We start from the raw sequence: 24,743 nt of genomic DNA on the forward strand, positions 1-24,743 counted from the left end.
CGGACTGGAGTGCCATGGGCCCACCAGTAACCAACCCCAGGACCCCACTTTTCAGCTTCATGCAAATGTAACATTTTCCTTAGTCACAAATTTATGTAACAATAACCTGGGTAGATTAAATGAATAAGATGCTGCCTTTGTCTGTACACAGTGATTCAAGTGTATTGTGCCAAGTACTGCTCATATAAGAGGGGGGCCCACCTGAGGATTCTCCAGGTTTTGCCAGTCCAAACCTGACTCTACTTTGCTCATGTAAATGAGAGTAACGTAGAAGTCTCTGAAGCCCTGTAGTTTGGTCCTGTTCTGAAAGGTGTTCTTCCTGATGACATTTATTAGGCAGTAGTTAATTACGGTATGCAATTTTCCCAGAAGCTGTATCCTGTGTTTTCGGACTCTTCTTCCATGGTCAGGTGGGCAGGTTGGCATAGGATCATGCCCTGATTGTGGCCTGAGCAGCACTTGGAGAGGTTAGCTCTGTGTCAGCACTGCAAGCTTGCGATGATTTATTGGCTGGCATTCTTCTTCTGTTATTTCAACCTCACCTTTTGTATCCCAGCCAGAAAGTCTATTAATAAATGATTAAAGCAGATTGTTAAGGAAACTGATCTGAAATATTTGGCTTGGCGGAGATCCAGCTAATTACAAGCTGCCTGTTTGCATCTGTCACTGCAGGCTCACCTGGCTGTGGGGGATGCTGTCAGTTTTGCTGACCCCTAGCTACTGCTACAGCCAAAAAAAAAGACCCTGATTAAGGAAAAGAGACAAGAAAACGGTTCAACATGATAAAAATAAAAGTAGCTACATGTGCCACAGTTTATACTTCTATCCCCGTATGTCACGCATCATATCATGTCATCAGCTTCCGTAAGGGTGAATAATATTTTGTCTGACTAAGCAGAAGTTTGTGCTCCAGTGCTTCTCTCTTCCTTACATCAACAGGGGAGGAGATTGTAGCTACTGTATCTGTCGGCCATTTTGGATGACACAGAAAACTGCATTGTTCGTGCCTTAGAAGTAATTTTTTTCCTAACTATACATATTTTTTGATATCTAATATATGGTCAAGATCAACAAGCGTGAAAAATATAAACTGGGGTAATAAACCCAGTGCTGCTAAAAGTGCATTTCTGTATTTGTAGGGTGGACCACGAGTCCTGTTTTTTACAAGTGTTTTTGAATAGGTTAATGGGAGAACGGCATCCAGACCCAATTACGGGATACGCTGGAATGGGAAAGTCTGGAAATTCTCCGGTAAAACAGCTGTGTGTTTCTCTGAATGACCTGTGTGTACATTGCCCTCCACCATCACAATACGCCATGTTGGACCCTCACACACAACACTGCTCAGAGAGCCGCCCGACTGGCAGGAATGATATTATGGGCCTCAGCCATTTCATACACTACTGAGGTAAAATGAAAGCTGAGCACTGGTTGCTATGGATGACTGACAGCTTTACTGTGAGACGGCTCTGATGGATGAGGCCCGATAAGTGATCACACGAGATGCATGGGGCTGTTCTCCATAGCCCACACTGTAGTAACTATTTACAGCATAATGTTTTGTATTAGAGCAGGTTTTATATTTCTAATGGTGGACATATGACTTGGTTTATCAGCTTTTTCTGATATATTATATGCCAAAGTAAATTGTGACACACTAAGTGGCGAGCTGTTATTGTAGCAGGCCATGGGACTCTGTTATGGGGCCTGTGAGTTGAAGGGGGTGAGTACCAGTGCTGAAAAGCACCATGCCCACCGTCATTGCATCTCAGTTCTGATAATATTTACATCCTTAGGCTGTGTGCACACGTTCAGGATTTTTATCGCGTTTTTATAGCGAAAAAACGCGATAAAAATGCTTTAAAAACGCATACATATGCATCCCATAATTTATAATGCATTCCGCAATTTTTGTGCATATGTTGCGTTTTTTTTTTCGCAAAAAAACACATCCCTGTAAAAAGCACAGCATGTTCATTAATTTCGCGTTTTTACTGCTATTTAATTGCATTGGGTAAGCTCCGGAAAAAAATGTGAAAAAAAAAGCAGTAAAAATGCGAAAAACGCATGCTGATTTCCTGCAGAAAAAGTCCGGTTTTGTTCAGGAAAATTCTGCAGAAAATACTGACGTGTGTGCACATAGCCTTAGTATACAAACACCTGTGAACACAATGGTGGAGGATGGAGCTGTCGGTCAAAAATTAATTTATGTGGTACACACCTGGGGTGTTTGAAGAGAGAATATGCACAATTAATGCCGGTGGGAAAACTTTGGAACAGAGGGGTACAGAAGAACAAAAACTGTTCCAGAAGGTGTGTGGTCTAAATTAAAAACTCCTGTTCAAGGGCTCCAATATTTATTTCACCCACTGTATATAATATAGTCATACATACAAACATACATACAGAGGGTGAAATAAGTATTGAACACATCATCAATTTTCTAAGTAAATACACTGCTCAAAAAATAAAAGGGACACTAAAATCCCACATCCTAGATATCACTGAATGAAATAGTCCAGTTGTAAATCTTTATTCATTAAAAAGTGGAATGTGTTGAGAACAATAAAACCTAAAAATTATCAAAGTAAATCACAACAAATATCCCACGGAGGTCTGGAGTTGGAATGATGCTCAAAATCAAAGTGGAAAATGAAGTTACTGGCTGATCCAACTTTAGTGGAAATGCCTCAAGACAAGGAAATGATGCTCAGTAGTGTGTGCGACCTCCACGTGCCCATATGATCTCCCTACAATGCCTGGGCATGCTCCTGATGAGGCGGCAGATGGTCTCCTGAGGGATCTCCTCACAGACCTGGACTAAAGCATCCGCCAACACCTGGACAGTCTGTGGTGCAACGTCACATTGGTGGATGGTGCAAGACATGATGTTCCAGATGTGTTCAATCGGATTCAGGTCTGGGGAACAGGCGGGCCAGTCCATAGCTTCAGTGCCTTCATCTTGCAGGAACTGCTGACACACTCCAGCCACATGAGGTCTGGCATTGTCCTGCATTAGGAGGAACCCAGGGCCAACCGCACCAGCGTATGGTATCAAGGGGTCTGAGGATCTCATCTCGGTGACTAATGGCAGTCAAGCTACCTCTGGTGAGCACATGGAGGGCTGTGCGGCCCTCCAAAAAAATGCTACCCCACACCATTACTGACCCACTGCCAAACCGGTCATGCTGAAGGATGTTGCAGGCAGTAGATCGCTCTCCAAGGCATCTCCAGACTCTGTCACGTCTGTCACATGTGCTCAGTGTGAACCTACTTTCATCTGTGAAGAGCACAGGTGCCAGTGGCGAATTTGCCAATCCTGGTGTTCTGTGGCAAATGCCAAGCGTCCTGCATGGTGTTGGGCTGTGAGCACAACCCCCATCTGTGGACGTCGGGCACTCAGACCATCCTTGTGGAGTCTGTTTCTAACCATTTGTGCAGACACATGCACATTTGTGGCCTGCTGGAGGTCATTTTGCAGGGCTCTGGCAGTGCTCCTGCTGTTCCTCCTTGCACAAAGGCTGAGGTAGCGGTCCTGCTGCTGGGTTGTTTCCCTCCTGTGGCCCCTCCACGTCTCCTGGTGTACTGGCCTGTCTCCTGGTAGCGCCTCGAGCCTCTGGACACTATGCTGATAGACACAGCAGACCTTCTTGCCACAGCTCGCATTGATGTGCCATCCTGGATGAGCTGCACTACCTGAGCCACTTGTGTGGGTTGTAGAGTCCGTCTCATGCTACCACGAGTGTGAAAGCACAACCAATATTCAAAAGTGACCAAAACATGAGCCAGAAAGCATTGGCACTGAGCTGTGGTCCCCATCTGCAGAACCACTCCTTTATTGAGTGTATCTTGGTAATTGCCAATAATTTCCATCTGTTGTCTATTCCATTTGCACAACAGCATGTGAAATTGATTGTCAAACATTTTGTGTTTCTTCCCAAGTAGACACTTTGATTTCACAGAAGTTTGATTTACTTGGAGTTATATTCTATTGTTAAAGTGTTTTCTTTATTTTTTTTGAGCATTGTATATTTCTAATGGTGCTATTGACATGAAATTCTCATCAGATGTCGGTAACAGGTCATCCAATCCACACAGGCAAACATATCAAACCATGAATGTCCATATAGTAAGTTATGTGTAATAATGAGAAATGACGCAGGGAAAAAGTATTGAACACACTTGCTGAAATGTATTAAATTAATTTAATTTATTTAATGACAGTTACGGGACTCCTACAGGACTTTCTCCTTTGGAGAAACTAGTCACGTGCATTGTTCAGGTGTGATTTTGGCCCATTCTTCCACACAAACACGCTTCCGCACAAACACTCTTCAGATCCTGAAGCTTCTGTGGGTGCCTTCTATGAACTCTGATCTTTAGTTGCTTCCATATACACTGCTCAAAAAAATAAAGGGGACACAGAAACAACAGAATATAACTCCAAGTAAATCAAGCTTCTGTGAAATCAATCTGTCCACTTAGGAAGCAACACTGTTTGACAATCAATTTAACATGCTTGGCATTTGCCACAGAACACCAGGATTGGCAAATTTGCCACTGGCACCTGTGCTCTTCACAGATGAAAGCAGGTTCACACTGAGCACATGTGACAGACATGACAGAGTCTGGAGGCACCGTGGAGAGCTATCTGCTGCCTGCAACATCCTTCAGCATGACCTGTTTGGCAGTGGGTCAGTAATGGTGTGGGGTAGCATTTCTTTGGAGGGCCACACAGCCCTCCATGTGCTCGCCAGAGGTAGCCTGACTGTCATTAGGTACTGAGATGAGATCATCAGACCCTTTGTGAGACCATATGCTAATGCGATTGGCCCTGGTTTCCTCCTAATGCAGGACAATGCCAGACATCATGTGGCTGGAGTGTGTCAGCATTTCCTTCCCGATGAAGGCATTCAAGCTATGGACTGGCCCGCCCGTTCCACAGACCTGAATCCAATTGAACACATCTGGGACATCATGTTTCGCCCCATCCACCAACGTCACGTTGCACCACAGACTGTCCAGGTGTTGGCGGATGCTTTAGTCCAGGTCTGGGAGGAGATCCCTCAGGAGACCATCTGCCGCCTCATCAGGAGCATGCCCAGGCATTGTAGGGAGGTCATACAGGCACGTGGAGGCCACACACACTACTCAACATCATTTCCTTGTCTTGAGGCATTTCCACTAAAGTTGGATCAGCCTGTAACTTAATTTTCCAGTTTGATTTTGAGCATCATTCCAACTCCAGACCTCCGTGGGATATTAGTTGTGATTTATGTTGATAATTTTTAGGTTGCATTGTTCTCAACACATTCCACTATGCAATGAATAAAGATTTACAACTGGAATATTTCATTCAGTGATATCTAGGATGTTGGATTTTAGTGTTCCCTTTATTTTTTTGAGCAGTGTATTTTCTATTGGATTCAGGTCAGGTGATTGTCTGGGCCATTCTAGCAGCTTTATTTTCTTTCTCTTAAACCAGTTGAGTGTTTCCTTAACTGTGTGTTTGGGATCAATGTCTTGCTGAAATGTCCATCTTTATCTTCATCACCCTGGTAAGTGGCAACAGATTTTTATCAAGAATGTCTGTATACATTTGTCCTTTAATCCTACAAAGCCAAGCAAAGACATGCAAGACTATGGCTCTATATGTGCTTGAGAAATCTGTCCTAGAAAAAAATGTAAATCCATAAAGACATCTCTGAAGAGAGGACTTAGAATGAGCTGACACTTCAACCTATTGAAGTATTGAAGTAGAACCCTAACATTGAACATATGGGATTCATTACACATAGGGAAGACATTAATTAATTGGGAGAGGAGAAATAGGGCTAACATTTCAATTTCCATTAAAGTAGGGGCCTCCTGCAGTGACCAGGTAATTACAGCTGGGAGATTTGCTGGGGAAAAGAGAAAGGCTGAGATTTGTATTTTCAAGAGGGAGAGAAATGGAAAATCGAACACTTTCAGAGATAACTCTTGTTCTTTTAAAAACAAAACAAAGCTGAACAGTTGCAGTAAGGTACTCTGTTTCCGTTGTCCAGATATGGATATTGGGGTTTTCATCTATACAATATTTAGGGGAGATATATTTTCGACGCCGTAGGGAAAGGATGGACATAACGCATTCTGTAAGCTGGGAATCTCATAAAATTCTGCAGAGGCGAGTACATCCCCCAACCAGCCCCCACATGAGCTCATCAGGGGGAGCGGTCATAACTTTGATCTAATAAAAAGCAGAAATTGGGTTTGGTGATTTGTCACTCTAGAAGACCTAGTTCGCTGTAAACATGTTCCATTTTCCCAATCAGAGTGCTTCACTCCATAAAGATAAGAGAAATTCCTACAACATCGGGATTAGTAATTCTCTTCCGTTATTCCTTTTTATTTGATATAATTATATATATCGTATTGTTTTGTTCACATTTTCTATTTATATTTTTTTTCTTTTTTTTTAGAAACACTGCCTATCTTTCTGGATTCAATATATAAAATGTTATAGCTCTGTTCCTCTTGCTCTGTAAACGGCTCCCCCTGAAGACATATCTACCTGTAACTGGTGTTATTGGCCTGTATAAATGATTAGTGTTGGTCTCTAGTAGTGATTTCTTTTTTTATTTTGTTATTGTGGAATTGGCAGTGACCGTACCAGGGTATATACATATAGTTCATGCTTTGGAATTGGAGGTGTATATGCCATATGCTCGCCATGAGTCCCCCAATAACCAGCCTAGTAGTGGAAGCAGTCACTACCTTGTTCATTACTCGTCACTTAATTGCGGAATTGACCTGACATTTAGCGGCAGCGGAGTCGCGTTCCTCTGACAAAGTCTTGGCAGTGGTGAGATCTGTGTGATCTTTTTGGTGTCCTCTGTGACGAAGTGGTAACAGTCGTAGAATCCGCTTGACCCCAGCTGCTATCCATGACAGACTGGTGGGATCCGTGACAAAGTGGTAGCAGAGCTTGAACCCCCCCCCCGGCTGTTATCTTTGACAAACTGGTGGCAGGGGTGGGATATGTGTGACCCTGCTGTTCTTGACACAATAAATAAAAAGGCACAGGAAAGTAGAGTAGTATAAAGAGGTGGACTCTGGAGCAGTGGAAGTCTGGGGTTACAAATCACTTCTCTCTAGCATCTGATGGACTAGTCTGGGTTAGGCGAATGCCAGAAAAGCAGTAGCTGTTGACTGCATTGTGCCACCTGTAAAGTTTGATGGAGCAACATTGCTACGGGGTTGTTTTTTTCAAGGGTTGGCTTAGATGCAGTAGCTCCAGTGAATATAGTGAATATAACTCTTAATGCCTCCACATACCAACAGATTTATAGTTTCCAACTTTGAGGGACAGATTGGAGAAGGATCTGTTTTGTACCCCATGACACTGCATACTGTTGAAAGCAGGGTCCATAATTGCATCGTCACGTAAGTTTAGTTTGGAAGAACTTGACTTGCGCCATAGAGCCCTGACCTTAAACCTATTCAACGACTTTTTGATATACTAGAATGAAGATTATGAACTCTGCCCTCGTCCAAATTCAATGTCTGACTTCACAATGCTCTTTTGGATAAATGCAAAAATCCCCACATGCTTTAAAATCTTTTAGAAAGCCTTCCCAGAAGAGAGGAAGCCGCAAAAAGGGAGGAAATCGGTATTGTAGGGATCTGTACTCACTTGGCTGTGGTTGAGGTAGGCACAGGAAGCTGTATTGCTGAAATGTCTAAGCAAGTTTATTAAAATGGCATAATCTGCTCTGGATAGAAAAACAAATGAACAGCCTTTTCCGGCACAAAGTTAACAAACAGAAAAATAAACAGTTCATATAGCACTGCGGGTCCGCCCGCTCAGGTCAGTGTCTTTAGCACACACACAATGGATGTCTCCACACCTCCAGCCACAGACACTGAATGAGGCAATTGGCCTCCAATTTATTATCCAAACCACGCCCCTGGAGTTGGGACATGTGAGCAGTCATTGCCACCCATCTCTTATGACTGCTCGTAAAACCCAGCTCTGGAATGGCCAAATAACTCAGCACAATACGTGATGGAGCATTCTTCCGAGCTCACATCAATGCAGCTAATAGCTGCAATGACACATATTTCCCCACCAGGACTCGTCTGGCGGCCACCTTACAGTATACATATTGTTAAAATTAATAAAATTATAAATGTCACACATCTTGGACTTTTGAACTTCCTGTAACTTCCTGTAACTGTCAATGAGACTCCTGCACCTCTCAACAAGTATGTGGGCCAAAATACCTGTCAGGGCTCATAGAAGGTCACTTCAGAATAGTCCAATGTTTTCTTCTTAGCCATTCTTGGTTTTTTCAGCTGTGTGTTTTGGGTCATTATACTGTTGCAAGACACATGACCTGTGACTGGGACCAAGCTTTCTGATACGGGGCAGCACATTTCTCTCTAGAATCCCTTGATCTTGAGATTTCATTGTACCCTGCCCAGATTCTAGACACCCTGTGCAGGTGCAGCAAAGCAGCCCCAGAACATAACAGAGCCTCCTCCATGTTTCACAGTAGGGACAGTGTTCTTTTTTTGATATGCTTCATTTTTCTGTCTGTGAACATAGAGCTGATGAGCCTTGCCAAAAAGTTACATTTTTGCCTCATATATCCATAGGACCTTCTCCCAGAAGCTTTGCGGCTTGTCAACATGTAGTTTGGCAGATTTCAATCTGGCTTTTTTATGATTTTCTTTCAACAATGGTGTCCTCCTTGGTCATCTCCCATTACGTCCACTTTGGCTCATACAACGACGGATGGTGCGATCTGACACTGATGTTCCTTGACCTTGAAGTTCACCTTTAATCTGTTTAGAAGTTTTTCTAGACTCTTTTGTTACCATTCATATTATCCGTCTCTTTGATTTGTCATCAATTTTCCTCCCGCGGCCACGTCTTGGGAGGTTGGCTACAGTCCCTTGGATCTTAAATTTCTGAATAATATGTGCAACTGTAGTCACAGGAACATCAAGCTCCTGGGAGATGGTCTTATAACTTTAACCTTTAACATGTTTGTCTATAAATTTTCTTTCTAATCTCCTGAGACAACTCTTTCCTTCGCTTCCTCTGGTCCATGTTGAGTGTGATACACACCATGTCACCAAACAGCACAGTGAGTATCTGTAGCCCTATATACAGGCCCACTCACTGATTCCAAGATTGTAGACACCTGTGATGCTAGTTAGTGGACACACCGCGATTTAACATGTCCCTTTTGTCACATTATTTTCAAGGGTACAAATTCTGTCCAGGCCTATTTCATAAGTTTTATTTTTATTTTTTTTATTCTGTGGAAGCATGGTTGAAAAGCAATGTCTGCCTATCATTTGTTCACTTTCATTGATTTTTTTTTATTATTACTTTTGTCAGATTCAAGTTATTTCTGTGACCATTGTGGGTTTTTCTGTCATTCAATGAGGCGTGCCAACAATTTTGACCACATGTATTATTCCTGTGTCCTGTCGTGTATAAATATGTGACTTCAGATTTTGTGTAATTCTGAGCCTGATGAAGAGACCTGAATAGCCTTGAAAGCTTGCAATTTGTTACCATCTTTTCACTTAGCTATTAAAAGGTGTCAACCACTGAGGACACACAAATGTTAATATTTTTCTATATAGTATACACTAACTTAGAGGTCCTACATGCCAGGAAGCCCAATGCAATGTAAGAAAACACTATGCTTCTTCACACAACTGGTAGTGCATTGATATGTCAATGAGGAGGTCTATATATAGCATCTCACTGTTCTCAAACATAAGCCCATATTCCCTTTTTTGCACAGCGGCTCTCTGTTCTCATTGTCTGCACCTGGAGTGGCTGTAAATTTTGTCTCTGGAGGACCCAACATGTCCATGCATTACAGTACCAAATGTTTTGACATTGTGTAATGCTTGATTTCACCAGCAGTGATGCTGCTGAGTGAATTAACCTTGCCTGATCACTGGGGGTCTCTGCAGTGGGGGGCACCATCTAATCTGTCTACAATCAGAGAACCTTTAAAGCAGAAAGGTTTGTCATAGGCTGAGAATGGCATTACGGAGCTTGGATTGATGGGGCTTTCCATTGCTGACATGTGATGATCCTTCACTTCACCATTGCTTGATGCATTGTCTTGTAGTAAGGGTGAAGTGAAAGGAATAACAGCTGTTATCAGTTATCAGTAATGTAATGGGATACCTCCGAAGAAAGAATGTCGTCTGCTCTGATTTACTTCTAAATGACAGCATTTTACTTGTCTAAGGGATCATTTTTCACCCAAACAAGACCTGGATCTTTAAGTGATTATTGGCAGGCATATGACCAGATATTTCTTAAGACATTTCTATGAAGAAACCTGTAGTTTTATGTTAGTGATCAGCAAAAAGGGCAGGGACTGCTGCGGGTCAATACTTTCTACAGACAATGCTGCAGAATAAGATTATGATTTGGGCATTCTCTTGATAAATGATTTAAAGAGGCCTTAGAGCTCCAGACTCTTCATTCACTACACTGCATAGCCGTTGCTAAATATATGGCGTGCTGGTGTACAGGGCACTGCAAAAAAAGCAGCATTAGGACTTGCTGGATCTACTTATCAGTTATCAGCAGGGATGCTAAGAGTTGAACCTTACCAAAAAAGAATAAGTAATCAATATTACCACCCCTTGAAAAAAAAAGACCGCCTGATTTAGGCAACCCCTTTCCATGTGCCCTATTGGGAAGACTCACATGTTGTATACCAATTTCAATGACAGCTGTGTAATGCTTAAAATGCAGTCTACCAATAATAAGAGATGATTGCACAGGGTCTTGGCAGTGGGATACTACATAATAAGCTTATCATTTATGGACTTTTTAGATGGATAGCATTGTCCAAATGCCCAGCCCCCTTTGGAATCCGCAATAGAAACCGCGATAAATCCGCAGGAAAAAACAGCAGTGGTTTTGCCCTGCGGATTTATCAAATCCGCTGCGGGAGAACCCGCAGAGGACCCTTCCTACGTGTGCACATAGCCTTAGGCTATCCCTGCGGTTATCCCTGCAGATTATCACGGTTTGTCTTGCGATTTCCGCTGCGGGTTTACTCCTGCACTTGTTTTACTATTGATGCTTCATATGCAGCATCAATAGTAATGTTAACAATAATAAAAAAAAATGGTTATACTCACCCTCCGACGTCCCGATCTCCTCGGTGCTGCACGCGGCGGTCCGGTTCCAAATATGCTACACGAGAAGGACCTTCGTGACGTAACGGTCATGTGACCGCGATGTCATCGCAGGTCCTGCTCGCATAGCAACCCTGCGACCGCACGGCCGCGTGCAGCGCTGAGAGGTGAGTATATCATTATTTTTTATTTTAATTATTTTTTTTTTTACACAAATATGGTTCCCAGGGCCTGGAGGAGAAACTCCTCTCCTCCACCCCGGGTACCATCCGCACATGATCCGCTTACTTCCCGCATGGTGGGCATAGCCCTATGCGGGAAGTAAGCGGATCAGTGCATTCCTATGTGTGCAGAATCGCCGCGATTGCGCACAAAGAAGTGACATGCTGCGTTCCCGCACGTTTTTTTCCGCAGCATGTGCACAGCATTTTCGGTTTCCCATAGGTTTACATTGAACTGTAAACTCATGGGAAACTGCTGCGGACCCGCAGCTGCAGAAACGCTGCGGATCCGCAGCAAAATCCGCAACGTGTGCACATGCCCTAAAGGTTTTTCCTGATCTGCTTGCAGTATGTTTAAAAAAACAAAACTCTTTAATCACCCTCCCTTGGTCCAACACAGAGTTTCCGCTGCTGCGGTGTCTGTTGTTGTCTGCAGCGCTGATGTCATATAAACAGTATTGCAACCAATCAGTGAGCTTAGTGACTTTAAGCGGCTAGGGCTGTCAACTCGGACAGAACCACTGCATTCACTGATTGACTGCAGTGCTGTTAATATGACGTCAGCACTGCAGACAACAACAGACACCTGGAGCAACAACAGAGGGAGACTCCGCGCTGGACTTGGGGAGGATGAGTAAAGTATGGTTGTTATTTTTGTTGTTTTTTTTGTTTGTTTTACAAACTGCATCCATTGAGAGAGGTTTTATGAAACCAGAAAAGCCCTTTCAGCTCAAAGCATGTAAAGAGAGCTGCTAATATTATACTGCTTTTGATTCATTACAGACAAAAATTCTATTTTACAAAAACCATTAGTGAGTGCTATAGCATGTTTTTTTTTAAGAAATTGGGAAGTAACATTTGAGAACTCTGAAAACCCTGTTTTGCTTTGATGACTTTATCTCTGTCTCTTACAGGTCTGGTGGAAATTTGCCTGATGCACCCCCTAGATGTGGTAAAAACACGGTAAGTTTGGGTACAAAAGCCAGTTTCTTATCTTACTAATAACTTACATTAACTAGCATCCAAGTGGTTGGACAAGGGGAGAATCAGGTAATCACAAGGTGCCGAAGGCATATCATGTCAGCCAAGTAGCTATCTTTGTTCACATAGTAATCCCTGCAAAAGGACGTGTGACCGCATTAAATAGAATTTCTAATACACCGTCATACAGAAGTTGGCGAAGAGTGATCAAATTATTACAGGGTCAGGTCCTCTAGTGGGGCAGGAAAAATGCTTAAATTCAGTGCTAAAAAAGCAGAAGAAAACTTTTTCCACAGTGCCTTTTTTAAATTAAAAAGACCCATTAATATTACCACTAACGACCTAAATATGAAAAATGCCAAGGAAAAAAATTGCTGTTTTTGTTCTTTCTACCTCTTAAAAATGGAATTAAACGGTGATTAAAAAAAAAAAAAAACAACAATATGCTACCAATAAAAATGTCAACTCATACCTGTAAAATAAAATAAAAAGTTGTGGTAACACTAAAGCAAATGTTTTCATGATAAAGCCTAAAAATAGAAGATCGCTTCTACTGACCCATAGAATATATCACCTCACGGTGTATGCTGTAAATACAAAACTCATACCCCATCCATTAAAAATGAATAAATGTTAAAATGTTATGAAAGAATGCAACTGATCCTGCTAAAAGAGAAAAAAATCACTCCTATTCCTTTCAAAAGACAATGATGAAAAAAAGCTGTGTACTCAAAGTTTAAAATCAGCTGTGAAATCCCTTATTCGAAATGAGCCATTTAGACCTTTGAAGGGGTTGCTCGTGATGAAGAAAACGTGGGCCAATTGGGAGTATGCTATAAAATAATAAAATAAACATTCCTTCTGATAAATGCACAGCCATCCTGGTGCTCTCCACCAATTGTTTATTTAGATACGGCCATTACATCACATCCACGGACCCATAGACTTGCATTACCACACGAGGCTCCGTTCCCCCACATTACCACACGAGGCTCCGTCCACCCACATTACCACACGAGGCTCCGTTCCCCACATTAAAACATGAGGCTCTGTCCCTCCACATTACCACACGAGGCTGCGTCCCCATACATTACCACATGAGGCTCCGCCCCCCCACATTACCACACGAGGCTCCGTCCCCACACATTACCACACGAGGCTCCGTCCTCACACATTACCACACGAGGCTGTCCCCACACATTACCACACGAGGCTCCGTCCCCCTACATTACCACACGAGGCTCCGTCGCCACACATTACCACACGAGGATCTGTCCCCACACATTACCACATGAGGCTCCTCCCCCCACATTACCACACGCAGCACTTCCTTTCTATGTAATTCAACCACTTCAGCCAAGGTAAACGTACATTTAATTGAATAATCACCAGCAGCGTTAATTAGGTAGCAATGAGCGTGCCGAGCGTTAGCTGGCGGGAAACAGCAAAAATATATATATATATATATATATATATATATATATATATATATGTATATATGTATATATACCATTAAGGGGTTTTTCTTACATTAGGTCCAGAGATATTTGGACAGTGACACAAATTTTAGCATTTGTAAGTAAAGATTCTCAGCTTTAATTTGAGGGTATTCACTTCTTAATTGGAGTAATGTTTCAGGAATTACAGCTCTTTAATATTTAGCTGCTTTTTTTCTTCAAGGGACTAAAAGTAATTGTACAATTTTTCAAAAGCTTATGATGAACTGCATGGGCTATTCCCTCATTACTCTGTTATCAATTAAAAAGTTAAAAGGTCTGGAGCTGATTCCAGGTATGGCATTTGCATTTGGAAACTATTTATTGATGATGTGACTGAAGACTGAAGCAGCCAAATAAATTCTGAAGTGTACAGGACTCAGATTCAACCAAATGCAGCTAGGTTGATTGGATGGGACTCTTAGTACAGATGGGCAACGACACAGAACATACTGCGAAAGCAACCCAGGAGGTTTTTTAAGGCAAAAAAGTGGAATATTCTGCAATGCCCGAGTGTATCACCAGATCTCAACCCCATCAGGTAGCATATCACATGTTTAAGACAAACTTCAGGCAGAGAAATCCACAAACAAGCAGCAACTGAAGTCTGCTGCAGTAGTGGTCTGGAAAAGCCTTTTGCAAAGGATTCTCTGCAAATTATTAAAAATAAACATTTTATTTATGATAAAGTTAATTTGTTCAATTACTTTTGAGCCCCTGAAATGAGGAAGCTTTGTAGAAAAATAGTTGGAATTCATAAACGTTTCACCGGATATGTTTGTTCAGCCCATTCAACTGAACTGAAAGTCTGTACTTCAACAGATTCTCATTTTTTTATTTTAAATAAGAAAATAGTGTCATGCAGAACCGAAATCACGAAGATTCAGTCACTGTCCAGATATTTCTGGACCCTACTGTATGTCAAATAAGTGATTTCACAAAAACAAATATAAATCGCGTTCTTCCTCTAAGCGAACAGAACAAGATACCAGACGTGGTATAAGGTAGCCACAAAACAAGACTGAGAACTAAAACGTCATATTCTGTGCGGGGCATCAAGGGGTCATTTCCTGCTGTTTATCATGGCAGGTATTCTTATTTCTTCACCACAGGAGACGAGCGTCTCCTATAAACTGATTAGGTAAAAGTGAGACCGATTCAGATTGTGAAGTAGTAAGATTACCCGGGATTAATGGTGAATTACAGTATAAAAGAACAATCATCTCTGACTGATCGCAGCCTTAGGGATTATTCAGGTCCGGACTCCACCCCGGTTATTCTTCATCATAAGTGGACAGCTCGGTTGAAATCTCTGACATGAGGGTGATTGATTAATTTTCGGTGGATGAAGTGAAGCAGAGGTCAGTACAGTGTGACTAGTACAATGGAGGGGGGGGGGAAAGCTGTTTATCCACAATATATTTCATCCAGTGTCACTTTTGATGGACGGTTTAAAATGACGAGAGGTTGACACTTCATTTGTCAATAGGGTGTAACAGTCACGTCGGTGTACATGCCACTGATTCATAGAGCTCTTGCTATTGTCAGTCAGCATGTAATGTTGTAGATATGTTGCACACAGCAATGGGCAATATATAAAACAAAGACAGAATTGACAAAACTTTTCCCAGCATTTTATAGGATATAGTAAATTTCATACTTACATAGTCTTCAACATTGAAATTGCAACACCAAGAACGAAAAGTTGTGGAATGATGGAAATAATAGGATGGACAGACATGGTAATTATATGCAAATGATGAAAAAATGGAAACACGATTTTCAAAACATCTATATTTATGCAGTAGCATTCGAATATGAGCGCCACGCACATAAATCTCCACACTTGCACAGCATGATATCGCTGAGGTTATTAATGATTTCTGAATAATATGCTGCCACACCGAATGCACTTGGATATATCATCAAGATCCAATGCTGGCAGCTCCCTTTGCAATTGGTGACCTACGACATCCCAGATGTGCTCAATGGGAGACAAGTCCAGAGATGCAGCAGGTTGTGGTAGCATGGACAATCTTGTGATTTCCATAACTCCACAACAAAGTATGAGCCATCAAAAGTAGCAGAACCCTGAAAAATCCATTAAAGTTTAAATCTTGCACTATCTTGTGGAAAATACAGCAGTGCCAGAATTAAGTATACTGTAAATGCTTAGTCAAAGTTTGACTGCAGGGACCTCCAGTAATCACTAGAATGGAGAACCCTGGCATCCGCACATCCACATTACTGATTTATGTAAAGACTGCTGATGGCCTATCCAGCAAGTGCCGACTCCTCCTATATTTACTTCTGAACGTCGCCATACATTATAGCTGGAATTGCAATTAGGCCCGAAGCCCAGCCACATCAGTGTACACGGCAAGGAGTCAAACCTCTATTGATCATATTATAATTGCTGATCTTGCAGATAGGTCACTAGTTTGCCAGAATAGTGAAGGCTGCAGCCGATCAGCTGTTAGGTCAGGTGACCGCCTCACAGACACAAAGTGGAGATTGATGGAACGGAGCTTGTCTGGGAGGAAATTATACCTTTTCTTTTTTTTTTTGCTGAAGAGTGGACAACCTCTTTATCCTTAATGGGCCCAGGGTGGTATGTGAAATAAAAAATACACTGCTCAAAAAAATAAAGGGAGCCCTAAAATACCACATCCTAGATATCACTGAATGAAATATTTCAGTTGCAAATCTTTATTCATTACATAGTGGAATGTGTTGAGAACAATACAACATAAAAACGATCAATGTAAATCAAAATGAATATCACATGGAGGTCTGGATTTGGAATGATACTCAAAATCAAAGTGGAAAATCAAATTACAGGCTGATCCAACTTCAGTGGAAATGCCTCAAGACAAGCAAATGATGTTCAGTTGTGTGTGTGTGTTGCCTCCATGTGCCTGTATAACCTCCCTACAACTCCTGGGCATGCTCCTGATGAGGCAGCGGATGGTCTCCTGAGGGATCTCCTCCCAGACCTTTACTAAAGCATCCGCCAACTCCTGGACAGCCTGTGGTGCAACGTGACGTTGGTGGATGGTGCGAGACATGATGTCCCAGATGTATTCAATCGGATTCAGGTCAGGGGAACGGGCGGGCCAGTCCATAGATTCAATGCCTTTATCTTGCAGGAACTTCTGACACACTCCAGCGACATGAGGTCTGGCATTGTCCTGCATTAGGAGGAACCCAGGGCCCAACTGCACCAGCATATGGTCTCACAAGGGGTCTGATGATCTCATCTCGGTACCTAATGGCAGTCAGGCTACCTCTGGTGAGCACATGGAGGGCTATGCGGTCCTCCAAAGAAACCACACCATTACTGACCCACTGCCAAACTGGTCATGCTGAAGGATGTTACAGGCAGCAGATCGCTCTCCACGGCATCTCCAGACTCTGTCACGTCTGTCACATGTGCTCAGTGTGAACATGCTTTCATCTGTGAAGAGCATAGGGTGTCAGTGGCTAATTTGCCAATACTGGTGTTTTGTGGCAAATGCCAATCATCCTGCACGGTGTTGGCCTGTGAGCACAACCCCCATCTGTGGACGTCGGGCACTCAGACCATCCTCATGGAGTCGGTTTCTAACTGTTTGTGCAGACACATGCACATTTGTGGCCTGCTGGAGGTCATTTTACAGGGCACTAGCAGTGCTACTCCTGTTCCTCATTGCACAAAGGCTGAGGTAGCTGTCTTGCTGCTGGGTTGTTGCCCTCCTATGGCCCCCTCCACGTCTCCTGTTGTACTGGCCTGTCTCCTGGTAGCGCCTCCAGCCTCTGGACACTATGCTGACAGACAAAGCAAACCTTCTTGCCACAGCTCGCATTGATGTGCCATCCTGGATGAGCTGCACTACCTGAGCCACTTGTGTGGGTTGTAGAGTCTGTCTCATGCTACCACAAGTGTGAAAGCACAAGCAACATTCAAAAGTGACCAAAACATCAGCCAGAAAGCATTGGTACTGAGATTTGGTTTGTGGTCCCCACCTGCAGAATCACTCCTTTATTGAGGGTGTCTTGATAATTGCCAATAATTTCCATCTGTTGTCTCTTCCATTTGCACAACAGCATGTGAAATTGATTGTCAAACAGTGTTGCTTCCTAAGTGGATAGTTTGATTTCACAGAAGTTTGATTTACTTGGAGTTATATTCTGCTGTTTAAGTGTTCCCTTTATTTTTTTGAGCAGTGTATATATTTGGGTAGACCTACAATACAGGAGCTTCTCCTGCCTATTTAGTTCTTTGTCCCCTGTCAGTCACCTGGCATCAATATCTGACTGGGTTGTCATATGACCATTGCACCTAATCATCAGCTGCTGACCTGATGCAGCCCTCACATTCTATCCAAACATGTTCAAACAGGATATGAAGGCTGCAGACAATCAATGGTCATTGATTGACTGTAGCAGTCATGCGACATGCCTTGCCAGATGTTGATGCCAGGAGACTAGCGGGGAATAGTGTGGAGTAGGAGCTCTGGTCTGGTAGGTGAGTTGAGAATCTTTTGTGTTTTTTTTCATTTATTACACGATGAATAATTTGTAATGCAGCTCAATTGCCAAAATTAATTTTTATCCCCAAATAGATGTTGAGAACCTTTCCCAAAATGTTTGATGTTGAACTGTAGATGCAATGTAATAGTGGCTGCAGAGCAGAGTAAAACTGTTTTGTTTGTTAATATTTCTGCAATGGAGAGGCGAAATTTAAAACAATCTAAAGTATTTGGCACCTAATGAGTTAACTGTTAAGTCCAAGTGGGTGTTATCATATAGCAACTTATACAGGGAAAAGAAGTACATGTCCCCAGCAATGGTGTAACTAGAGTCTGATGGGCCCCAATGCAACATTTGTTCCTGGCCTAAACCCCTGCTTATTCGTCAGATGCATGGGTCCTTGTAGCATTCCAGATCCTGTGAAGACGTGGGTTTGCCCCTCTCATGTAATAATATCCCCCATCCTGAACCCTTCCCTGTCATAATGTCCCCCATCCTGGCCATTTTCTGTAATAATGTGTCCCATGCTGTGCCCCTTCCAGGTATAATGTTCCCCATCCTGGTATAATATCTCCATCCAGGGCCACTTCCTGGTGTATTGCCCCCATCCTGACCCCTTATAGTAATATATTTCCTCCATCCTGGTATAATGTGCTCTATCCTGAGCTTCTTCCAGTAATACTGTCCCTGTTCTGCAGTTCTTCTCCAACAATTATAAAAAAATTAAACAATTCTACTCACCTTCACCCGCTCCCTGTGTCCTCTGCTATAGCCGGAGCAGAACCGGTAGCTGACTTCAGAATGCAAGTGACAGGCAGCACAAGACTTCACTGCCATGTGCCACCAGTGACTGGCACGCTGACCTCTGCTTCCAGTCTCTGATTGTCCCTCCTCCCCAGTGAAAAGTCTAATACCACCCATTTGGACTTAACTATAGTTAGCTCAATAGGTACCGAATACTTTGATTGCTAATACAGTGGGGAAAAAAAGTATTTAGTCAGCCACCAATTGTGCAAGTTCTCCCACTTAAAAAGATGAGAGAGACCTGTAATTGATATCATAGGTAGACCACAACTATGAGAGTCAAAATGAGAAAACTAATCCAGAAATCACCTTGTCTGATTTGGTAAGATTTATTTTGCAAATTATGGTGGAAAATAAGTATTTGGTCATTAACAAAAGTTCATCTCAATATTTTGTTATATGTCCTTTGCTGGCAATGACAGAGGTCAAACGTTTTCTGTAAGGGTACCGTCACATTAAGCGACGCTGCAGCGATAGCGACAGCGATGCCGATCGCTGCAGCGTCGCTGTTTGGTCGCTGGAGAGCTGTCACACAGACCGCTCTCCAGCGACCAACGATGCCGAGGTCCCCGGGTAACCAGGGTAAGCATCGGGTTGCTAAGCGCAGGGCCGCGCTTAGTAACCCGATGTTTACCCTGGTTACCAGCGTAAAAGTTAAAAAAACAAACAGCACATACTCACCAGCGCGTCCCCCAGCCTCTGCTTCCTGACACTGACTGAGCTCCGGCCCTAACAGCACAGCGGTGACGTCACCGCTGTGCTTTCACTTTCAGTTTAGGGCCGGCGCTCAGTCAGTGTCAGGAAGCAGAGGCTGGGGGACGCGCTGGTGAGTATGTGCTGTTTGTTTTTTTAACTTTTACGCTGGTAACCAGGGTAAACATCGGGTTACTAAGCGCGGCCCTGCGCTTAGTAACCCGATGTTTACCCTGGTTACCAGTGTAAAATATCGCTGGTATCCTTGCTTTTGCTGTCAAACACGGCGATACACGGCGACCTAGCGACCAAATAATGTGCAGACCTTCTAGCAGCGACCAGCAATTTCACAGCGGGATCCAGATCGCTGCTGCGTGTCAAATACAGCGATATCGCTATCCAGGTCGCTGCAACGTCACGGATCGCTGGCGATATCGCCTAGTGTGACGGTACCTTAAGTCTTCACAAGGTTGGCACACACTGTTAGTGGTATGTTGGCCCAATGATAGCTGAGCTTAACTATTGAGCTAGATCATTAGTCAGAGCTTCCAGATTCATGATGCAATCTGTGTATATGATCAGATCAATTACTGTCTTAGGACCTTAATGGGTCATCATGAGTGGCATATCACATGATATGCAATGCACTTTCCTGCCAAGCCCTGTCACTCATTTTTATTAGAAATACATTTTTCCTTTGCACATTAAGTGCTGCATGAAATCATACGAAAGAACTTCTAAAGGTGCAAATCAGCAAGTGTCATTGGCGAGTTATTCCAGCACTTGCTGATGGCTCACTATCTAAAATACAGAGACAAAAGGTGCTGTCAGTTTAGCCGAGTCTTCTTGTATAACGAAAACCCACAGGAATGTGTCCTGATCAGAGCAAGTTCAATTCCTTAAAGCTTTCAAGACAGATTTTTTTTTACTGTATGTCTTAAAGGGGTATTCCCATCTCCATGATCCCAATTTGTTGTAGGTGTAATAATAATATTAGCACATACCTCCAATTAGAAATGTGGTATAGTTCTTCTGATTTGCTATTTCACTTACCTCATGTGAAGGCATTGCAGGACCTTAGGTATCCATGGTTATGACCACTAGCAACTAGTTAACTGTCACTATATCAGTGGTCGTAACCATGGATACCTAAGGTCCTGCAAGGGCTGCACAGGAGGAAAGAGACTTAACTAATCAGAAAAACTATACTACATTTCTAATTCGAGGTATTTGCTAATATTATTATTACACCTACAACATATTGGGAGATGGGAATACCCCTTTATTGAAAGTAAATGGTGTAAGCATTGCAATGGCAGTAATTAATGGATGACCAACATGATTGAACTGGGGGTACCCATGCACAATTATGCATGTGTTATGGAAACTACTGTCCTCTCTCCACCAGGTATAAACTTTATATTTTGGGATGAAGCTCCTCACATCGTGAGGTATGCATATCTCGATGGGAATATGTCAGCACATTGGCTGCTCTCATGGTGATTGACTGCCAGGGAAATTTGCGAGACAGTGAGGAGGTTTCTGGATGACCACCATGAATTGCACCATGACAATTTTGTATGAAATAAAGCATAACACTGTATACGCAACTCATAAAGACCATTTAAAAAAAAAAACAACAATATGTTTTTTAGATACTGCATTTGAATATGTTTATAGCTATGTGTCTATATGTGACCAGCACAATGCTGGAATCTGGATCTCTGTCCCTACATCATGATGCTCTCATATGTGTCTGATGACAGATTCCCTTTAAATATAACAATAAGTATGATAGATGTAGAACATGGATGCTAATATCTGTGTATAAATTCTCCGATTCTCTGTATCAAGGAATTAGGAAATATTGATTCATGGCAACTGGTCAACTTTCATGGATACTCATAAAGAGCTCATATATTGTGATCACACAGTGCCACACTCAGCATGGATACCTTACATGCAGATTGTCCCTTACATCATCGGCGTGGAAAACAAACAGCACAACTGCTGACTGAAGATCCCCAGGCACATTCGTTCTGCACTTTTTGTAAGGTTTTCTGTTTTCCTGTTTGGTTTGTTTGAGTAAACAGCCTCTGCCAGACCTGTAGAAAATTGGTTCCTTTGCGTGACAGAACCATGGACTCTGAGACTTGGAAGAACACAATGCTCATTGATATTAATGGGTTGTATGATGATCTTTGGAAGGTTGCATAGCAGAAACCATAGCACTAGGACCATCCGTCGATCAGAAGGAAGTCATCCAGGTTCCTCAATTCCCTTTTTTACTAGGAGTTCTCATCATGACTCCTCTTTCTATTTATAAATGACACGTCAACACATTGGTGGTCAGAATTGTTTCCATACCTTAGCAGTCTGTCTTATATTACAGGTCTCACAAGATAATGTCCAATTATTGTGATTGTGTGAAGTAATTCACATGTATCATGTTCTGTATAATTATCCCAATATGTCGGGAGAATTGTATTCACCATTCATGTTTAGATCAACTTTATATAATGTTAGATAAATGGGGCTGAGCTGCAGTACCAGGCATTATCACATACGGTATATGGCCAAACCACTGTGCCCCTTTATTCTGATGACGGATCAGACTCTCCATATTCAGACATTAATGGCCTGTCTTATTTGATTATCTTCGTGGCATTGCAAAGTTATGAATTTTAATTTCTACCTTATTTTAAGTCCCTTTTTCCCAAAGACCAACAATTGTATTTCAATTCCCACTTCCTGCTCCTTTTAGAAGCTCTTTCCATTTTCTGCTCATCAAGGAATCTTACACGATATTCAAACAATCTATAGTACAGATCAAAAGTTTGGACACACCTTCTCATTTAAAGATTTTTCTGTATTTTCATGACTATGAAAATTGTACATTCACACTGAAGGCATCAAAACTATGAATTAACACGTGTTATTACCGTATAAGCCGAGAATTTCAGCCCATTTTTTTAGACTGAAATTGCCCCTCTCGGCATATACTCGAGTCATTCCCAGGGGTCTGCAGGGGAGGGGGAGCGGCAGCTGTCTAATCATACTCACCTCCTCCTGGCGCGGTCCCTGCACATCCCTAATTCTCCGGGCGCTGACAGCTTCTTCCTGTATTGAGCGGTCACATGGTACCGCTCATTACAGTAATAAATATGGACCCCACTCCACACCCATAGGGGCGAAGCTGCATATTTATTACTGTAATGAGCGGTACCATGTGACCGCTCAATACAGGAAGAATCTGTCAGCGCCCGGAGAACCCGGGACGTGCAGGGACCACGCCAGGAGCAGGTGAGTATGGGGGCATTGAGCGATATTCACTTGTCCGCGTTCCACCGCTGGGCGCCGCTCCGTCTTCCTCTGCAGTGACGCTCAGGTCAGAGGGCGCGATGATGCGATTAGTGTGCACACCGCCCTCTGCCTGAACGTCAGTGCAGAGGACGCAGAAGACACAGCGGCGCTCGGCAGTGGAACGCAGACAGGTGACTATAGCAAGTGCCGGGAGTATGTGATTTTTTTTTTTTTTTTTTTTTTTTTAATCGCAGCAATAGCATATGGGGCAAATATCTCTACACAATGTTCCAAATTATTATGCAAATGACATTTTTCTCGGATTTTCCTAAATGGTCGGTGCAAATGACAATCAGTCTAATATAAGTCATCACCCATTAGAGTATACATCGAATTTTATTGAAGAAACCTCCCAATGATAACAGTATAATCTCCAAAATGAATAAAAACTCAAAATGCACTGTTCCAAATTATTAGGCACAGTAGAATTTCTAAACATTTGATATGTTTTAAAGAACTGAAAATGCTCATTTGTGGAATTTGCAGCATTAGGGGGTCACATTAACTGAACAAAAAAGCTATTTAACGGCAAAACATCCTAACAGGCCAAGTTACATGTTAACATAGGAACCCTTCTTTGATATCACCTTCACAATTCTTGCATCCATTGAGCTTGTGAGTTTTTGGAGAGTTTCTGCTTGTATTTCTTTGCATGAAGTCAGAATAGCCTCCCAAAGCTGCTGTTTTGATGTGAACGGCCTCCCACCCTCATAGATCTTTTGCTTTATGATACTCCAAAGGTTCTCTATAGGGTTGAGGTCAGGAGAAGATGGTGGCCACACCATGAGTTTATCTCCTTTTATGCCCATAGCAGCCAATGACTCAGAGGTTTTCTTTGCAGCATGAGATGGTGCATTGTCATGCATGAAGATGATTTTGCTCCTGAAGGCACATTTCTGCTTTTTATACCATGGAGGAAAGTTGTCAGTCAGAAACTCTATACTTTGCAGAGGTCATTTTCACACCTTCAGGAACCTAAAGGGCCCCACCAGCTGTTTCTCCATGATTCTGGCCCAAAACATGACTCCTCCACCTCCTTGCTGACGTTGCAGCCTTGTTGGGACATGGTGGCCATCCACCAACCATCCACTACGCCATCCATCTGGACCATCCAGGGTTGCTCAACACTTCTCAGTAAACAAGACTGTTCGGAAATTAGTCTTCATGTATGTGTGGGCCCAATGCAACCATTTCTGCTTGTGAACACTGTTTAAGGGTGGCCGAATAGTAGGTTTATGCACCACAGCAAACCTTTGAAGGAGCCTACACCTTGAGGTTCGAGGGACTCCAGAGGCACCAGCAGCTTCAAATATCTGTTTGCTGGTTTGTAATGGCTTTTTAGCAGCTGCTCTCTTAATCCGATGAACTTGCCTGGCAGAAATCTTCCTCATTATGCCTTTATCAGCACAAACACATTTGTGCTCAGATACAGCCACAAATCTCTTAACAGTACGATGATCACACTTAAGTTTTCGGGAAATTTCTAATGTTTTCATCCCTTCAC

General features: G+C 42.6%; 1 protein-coding gene across 1 annotated transcript in view; it reads left to right on the forward strand.

The window, feature by feature from the left end:
• SLC25A21 (solute carrier family 25 member 21) overlaps positions 1–24,743 on the forward strand; it is a 577,980-nt gene that overhangs the window by 376,587 nt on the left and 176,650 nt on the right. The window contains exon 3 of the mRNA XM_077262656.1: positions 12,305–12,353. Within this exon, the coding sequence (XP_077118771.1) occupies positions 12,305–12,353 (49 nt within the window). The remainder of the gene's footprint in view (positions 1–12,304; positions 12,354–24,743) is intronic.

The sequence above is a fragment of the Ranitomeya variabilis genome, chromosome 1 (assembly GCF_051348905.1).
Source record: "Ranitomeya variabilis isolate aRanVar5 chromosome 1, aRanVar5.hap1, whole genome shotgun sequence".
NCBI classification, from domain to species: Eukaryota; Metazoa; Chordata; class Amphibia; order Anura; family Dendrobatidae; genus Ranitomeya; species Ranitomeya variabilis.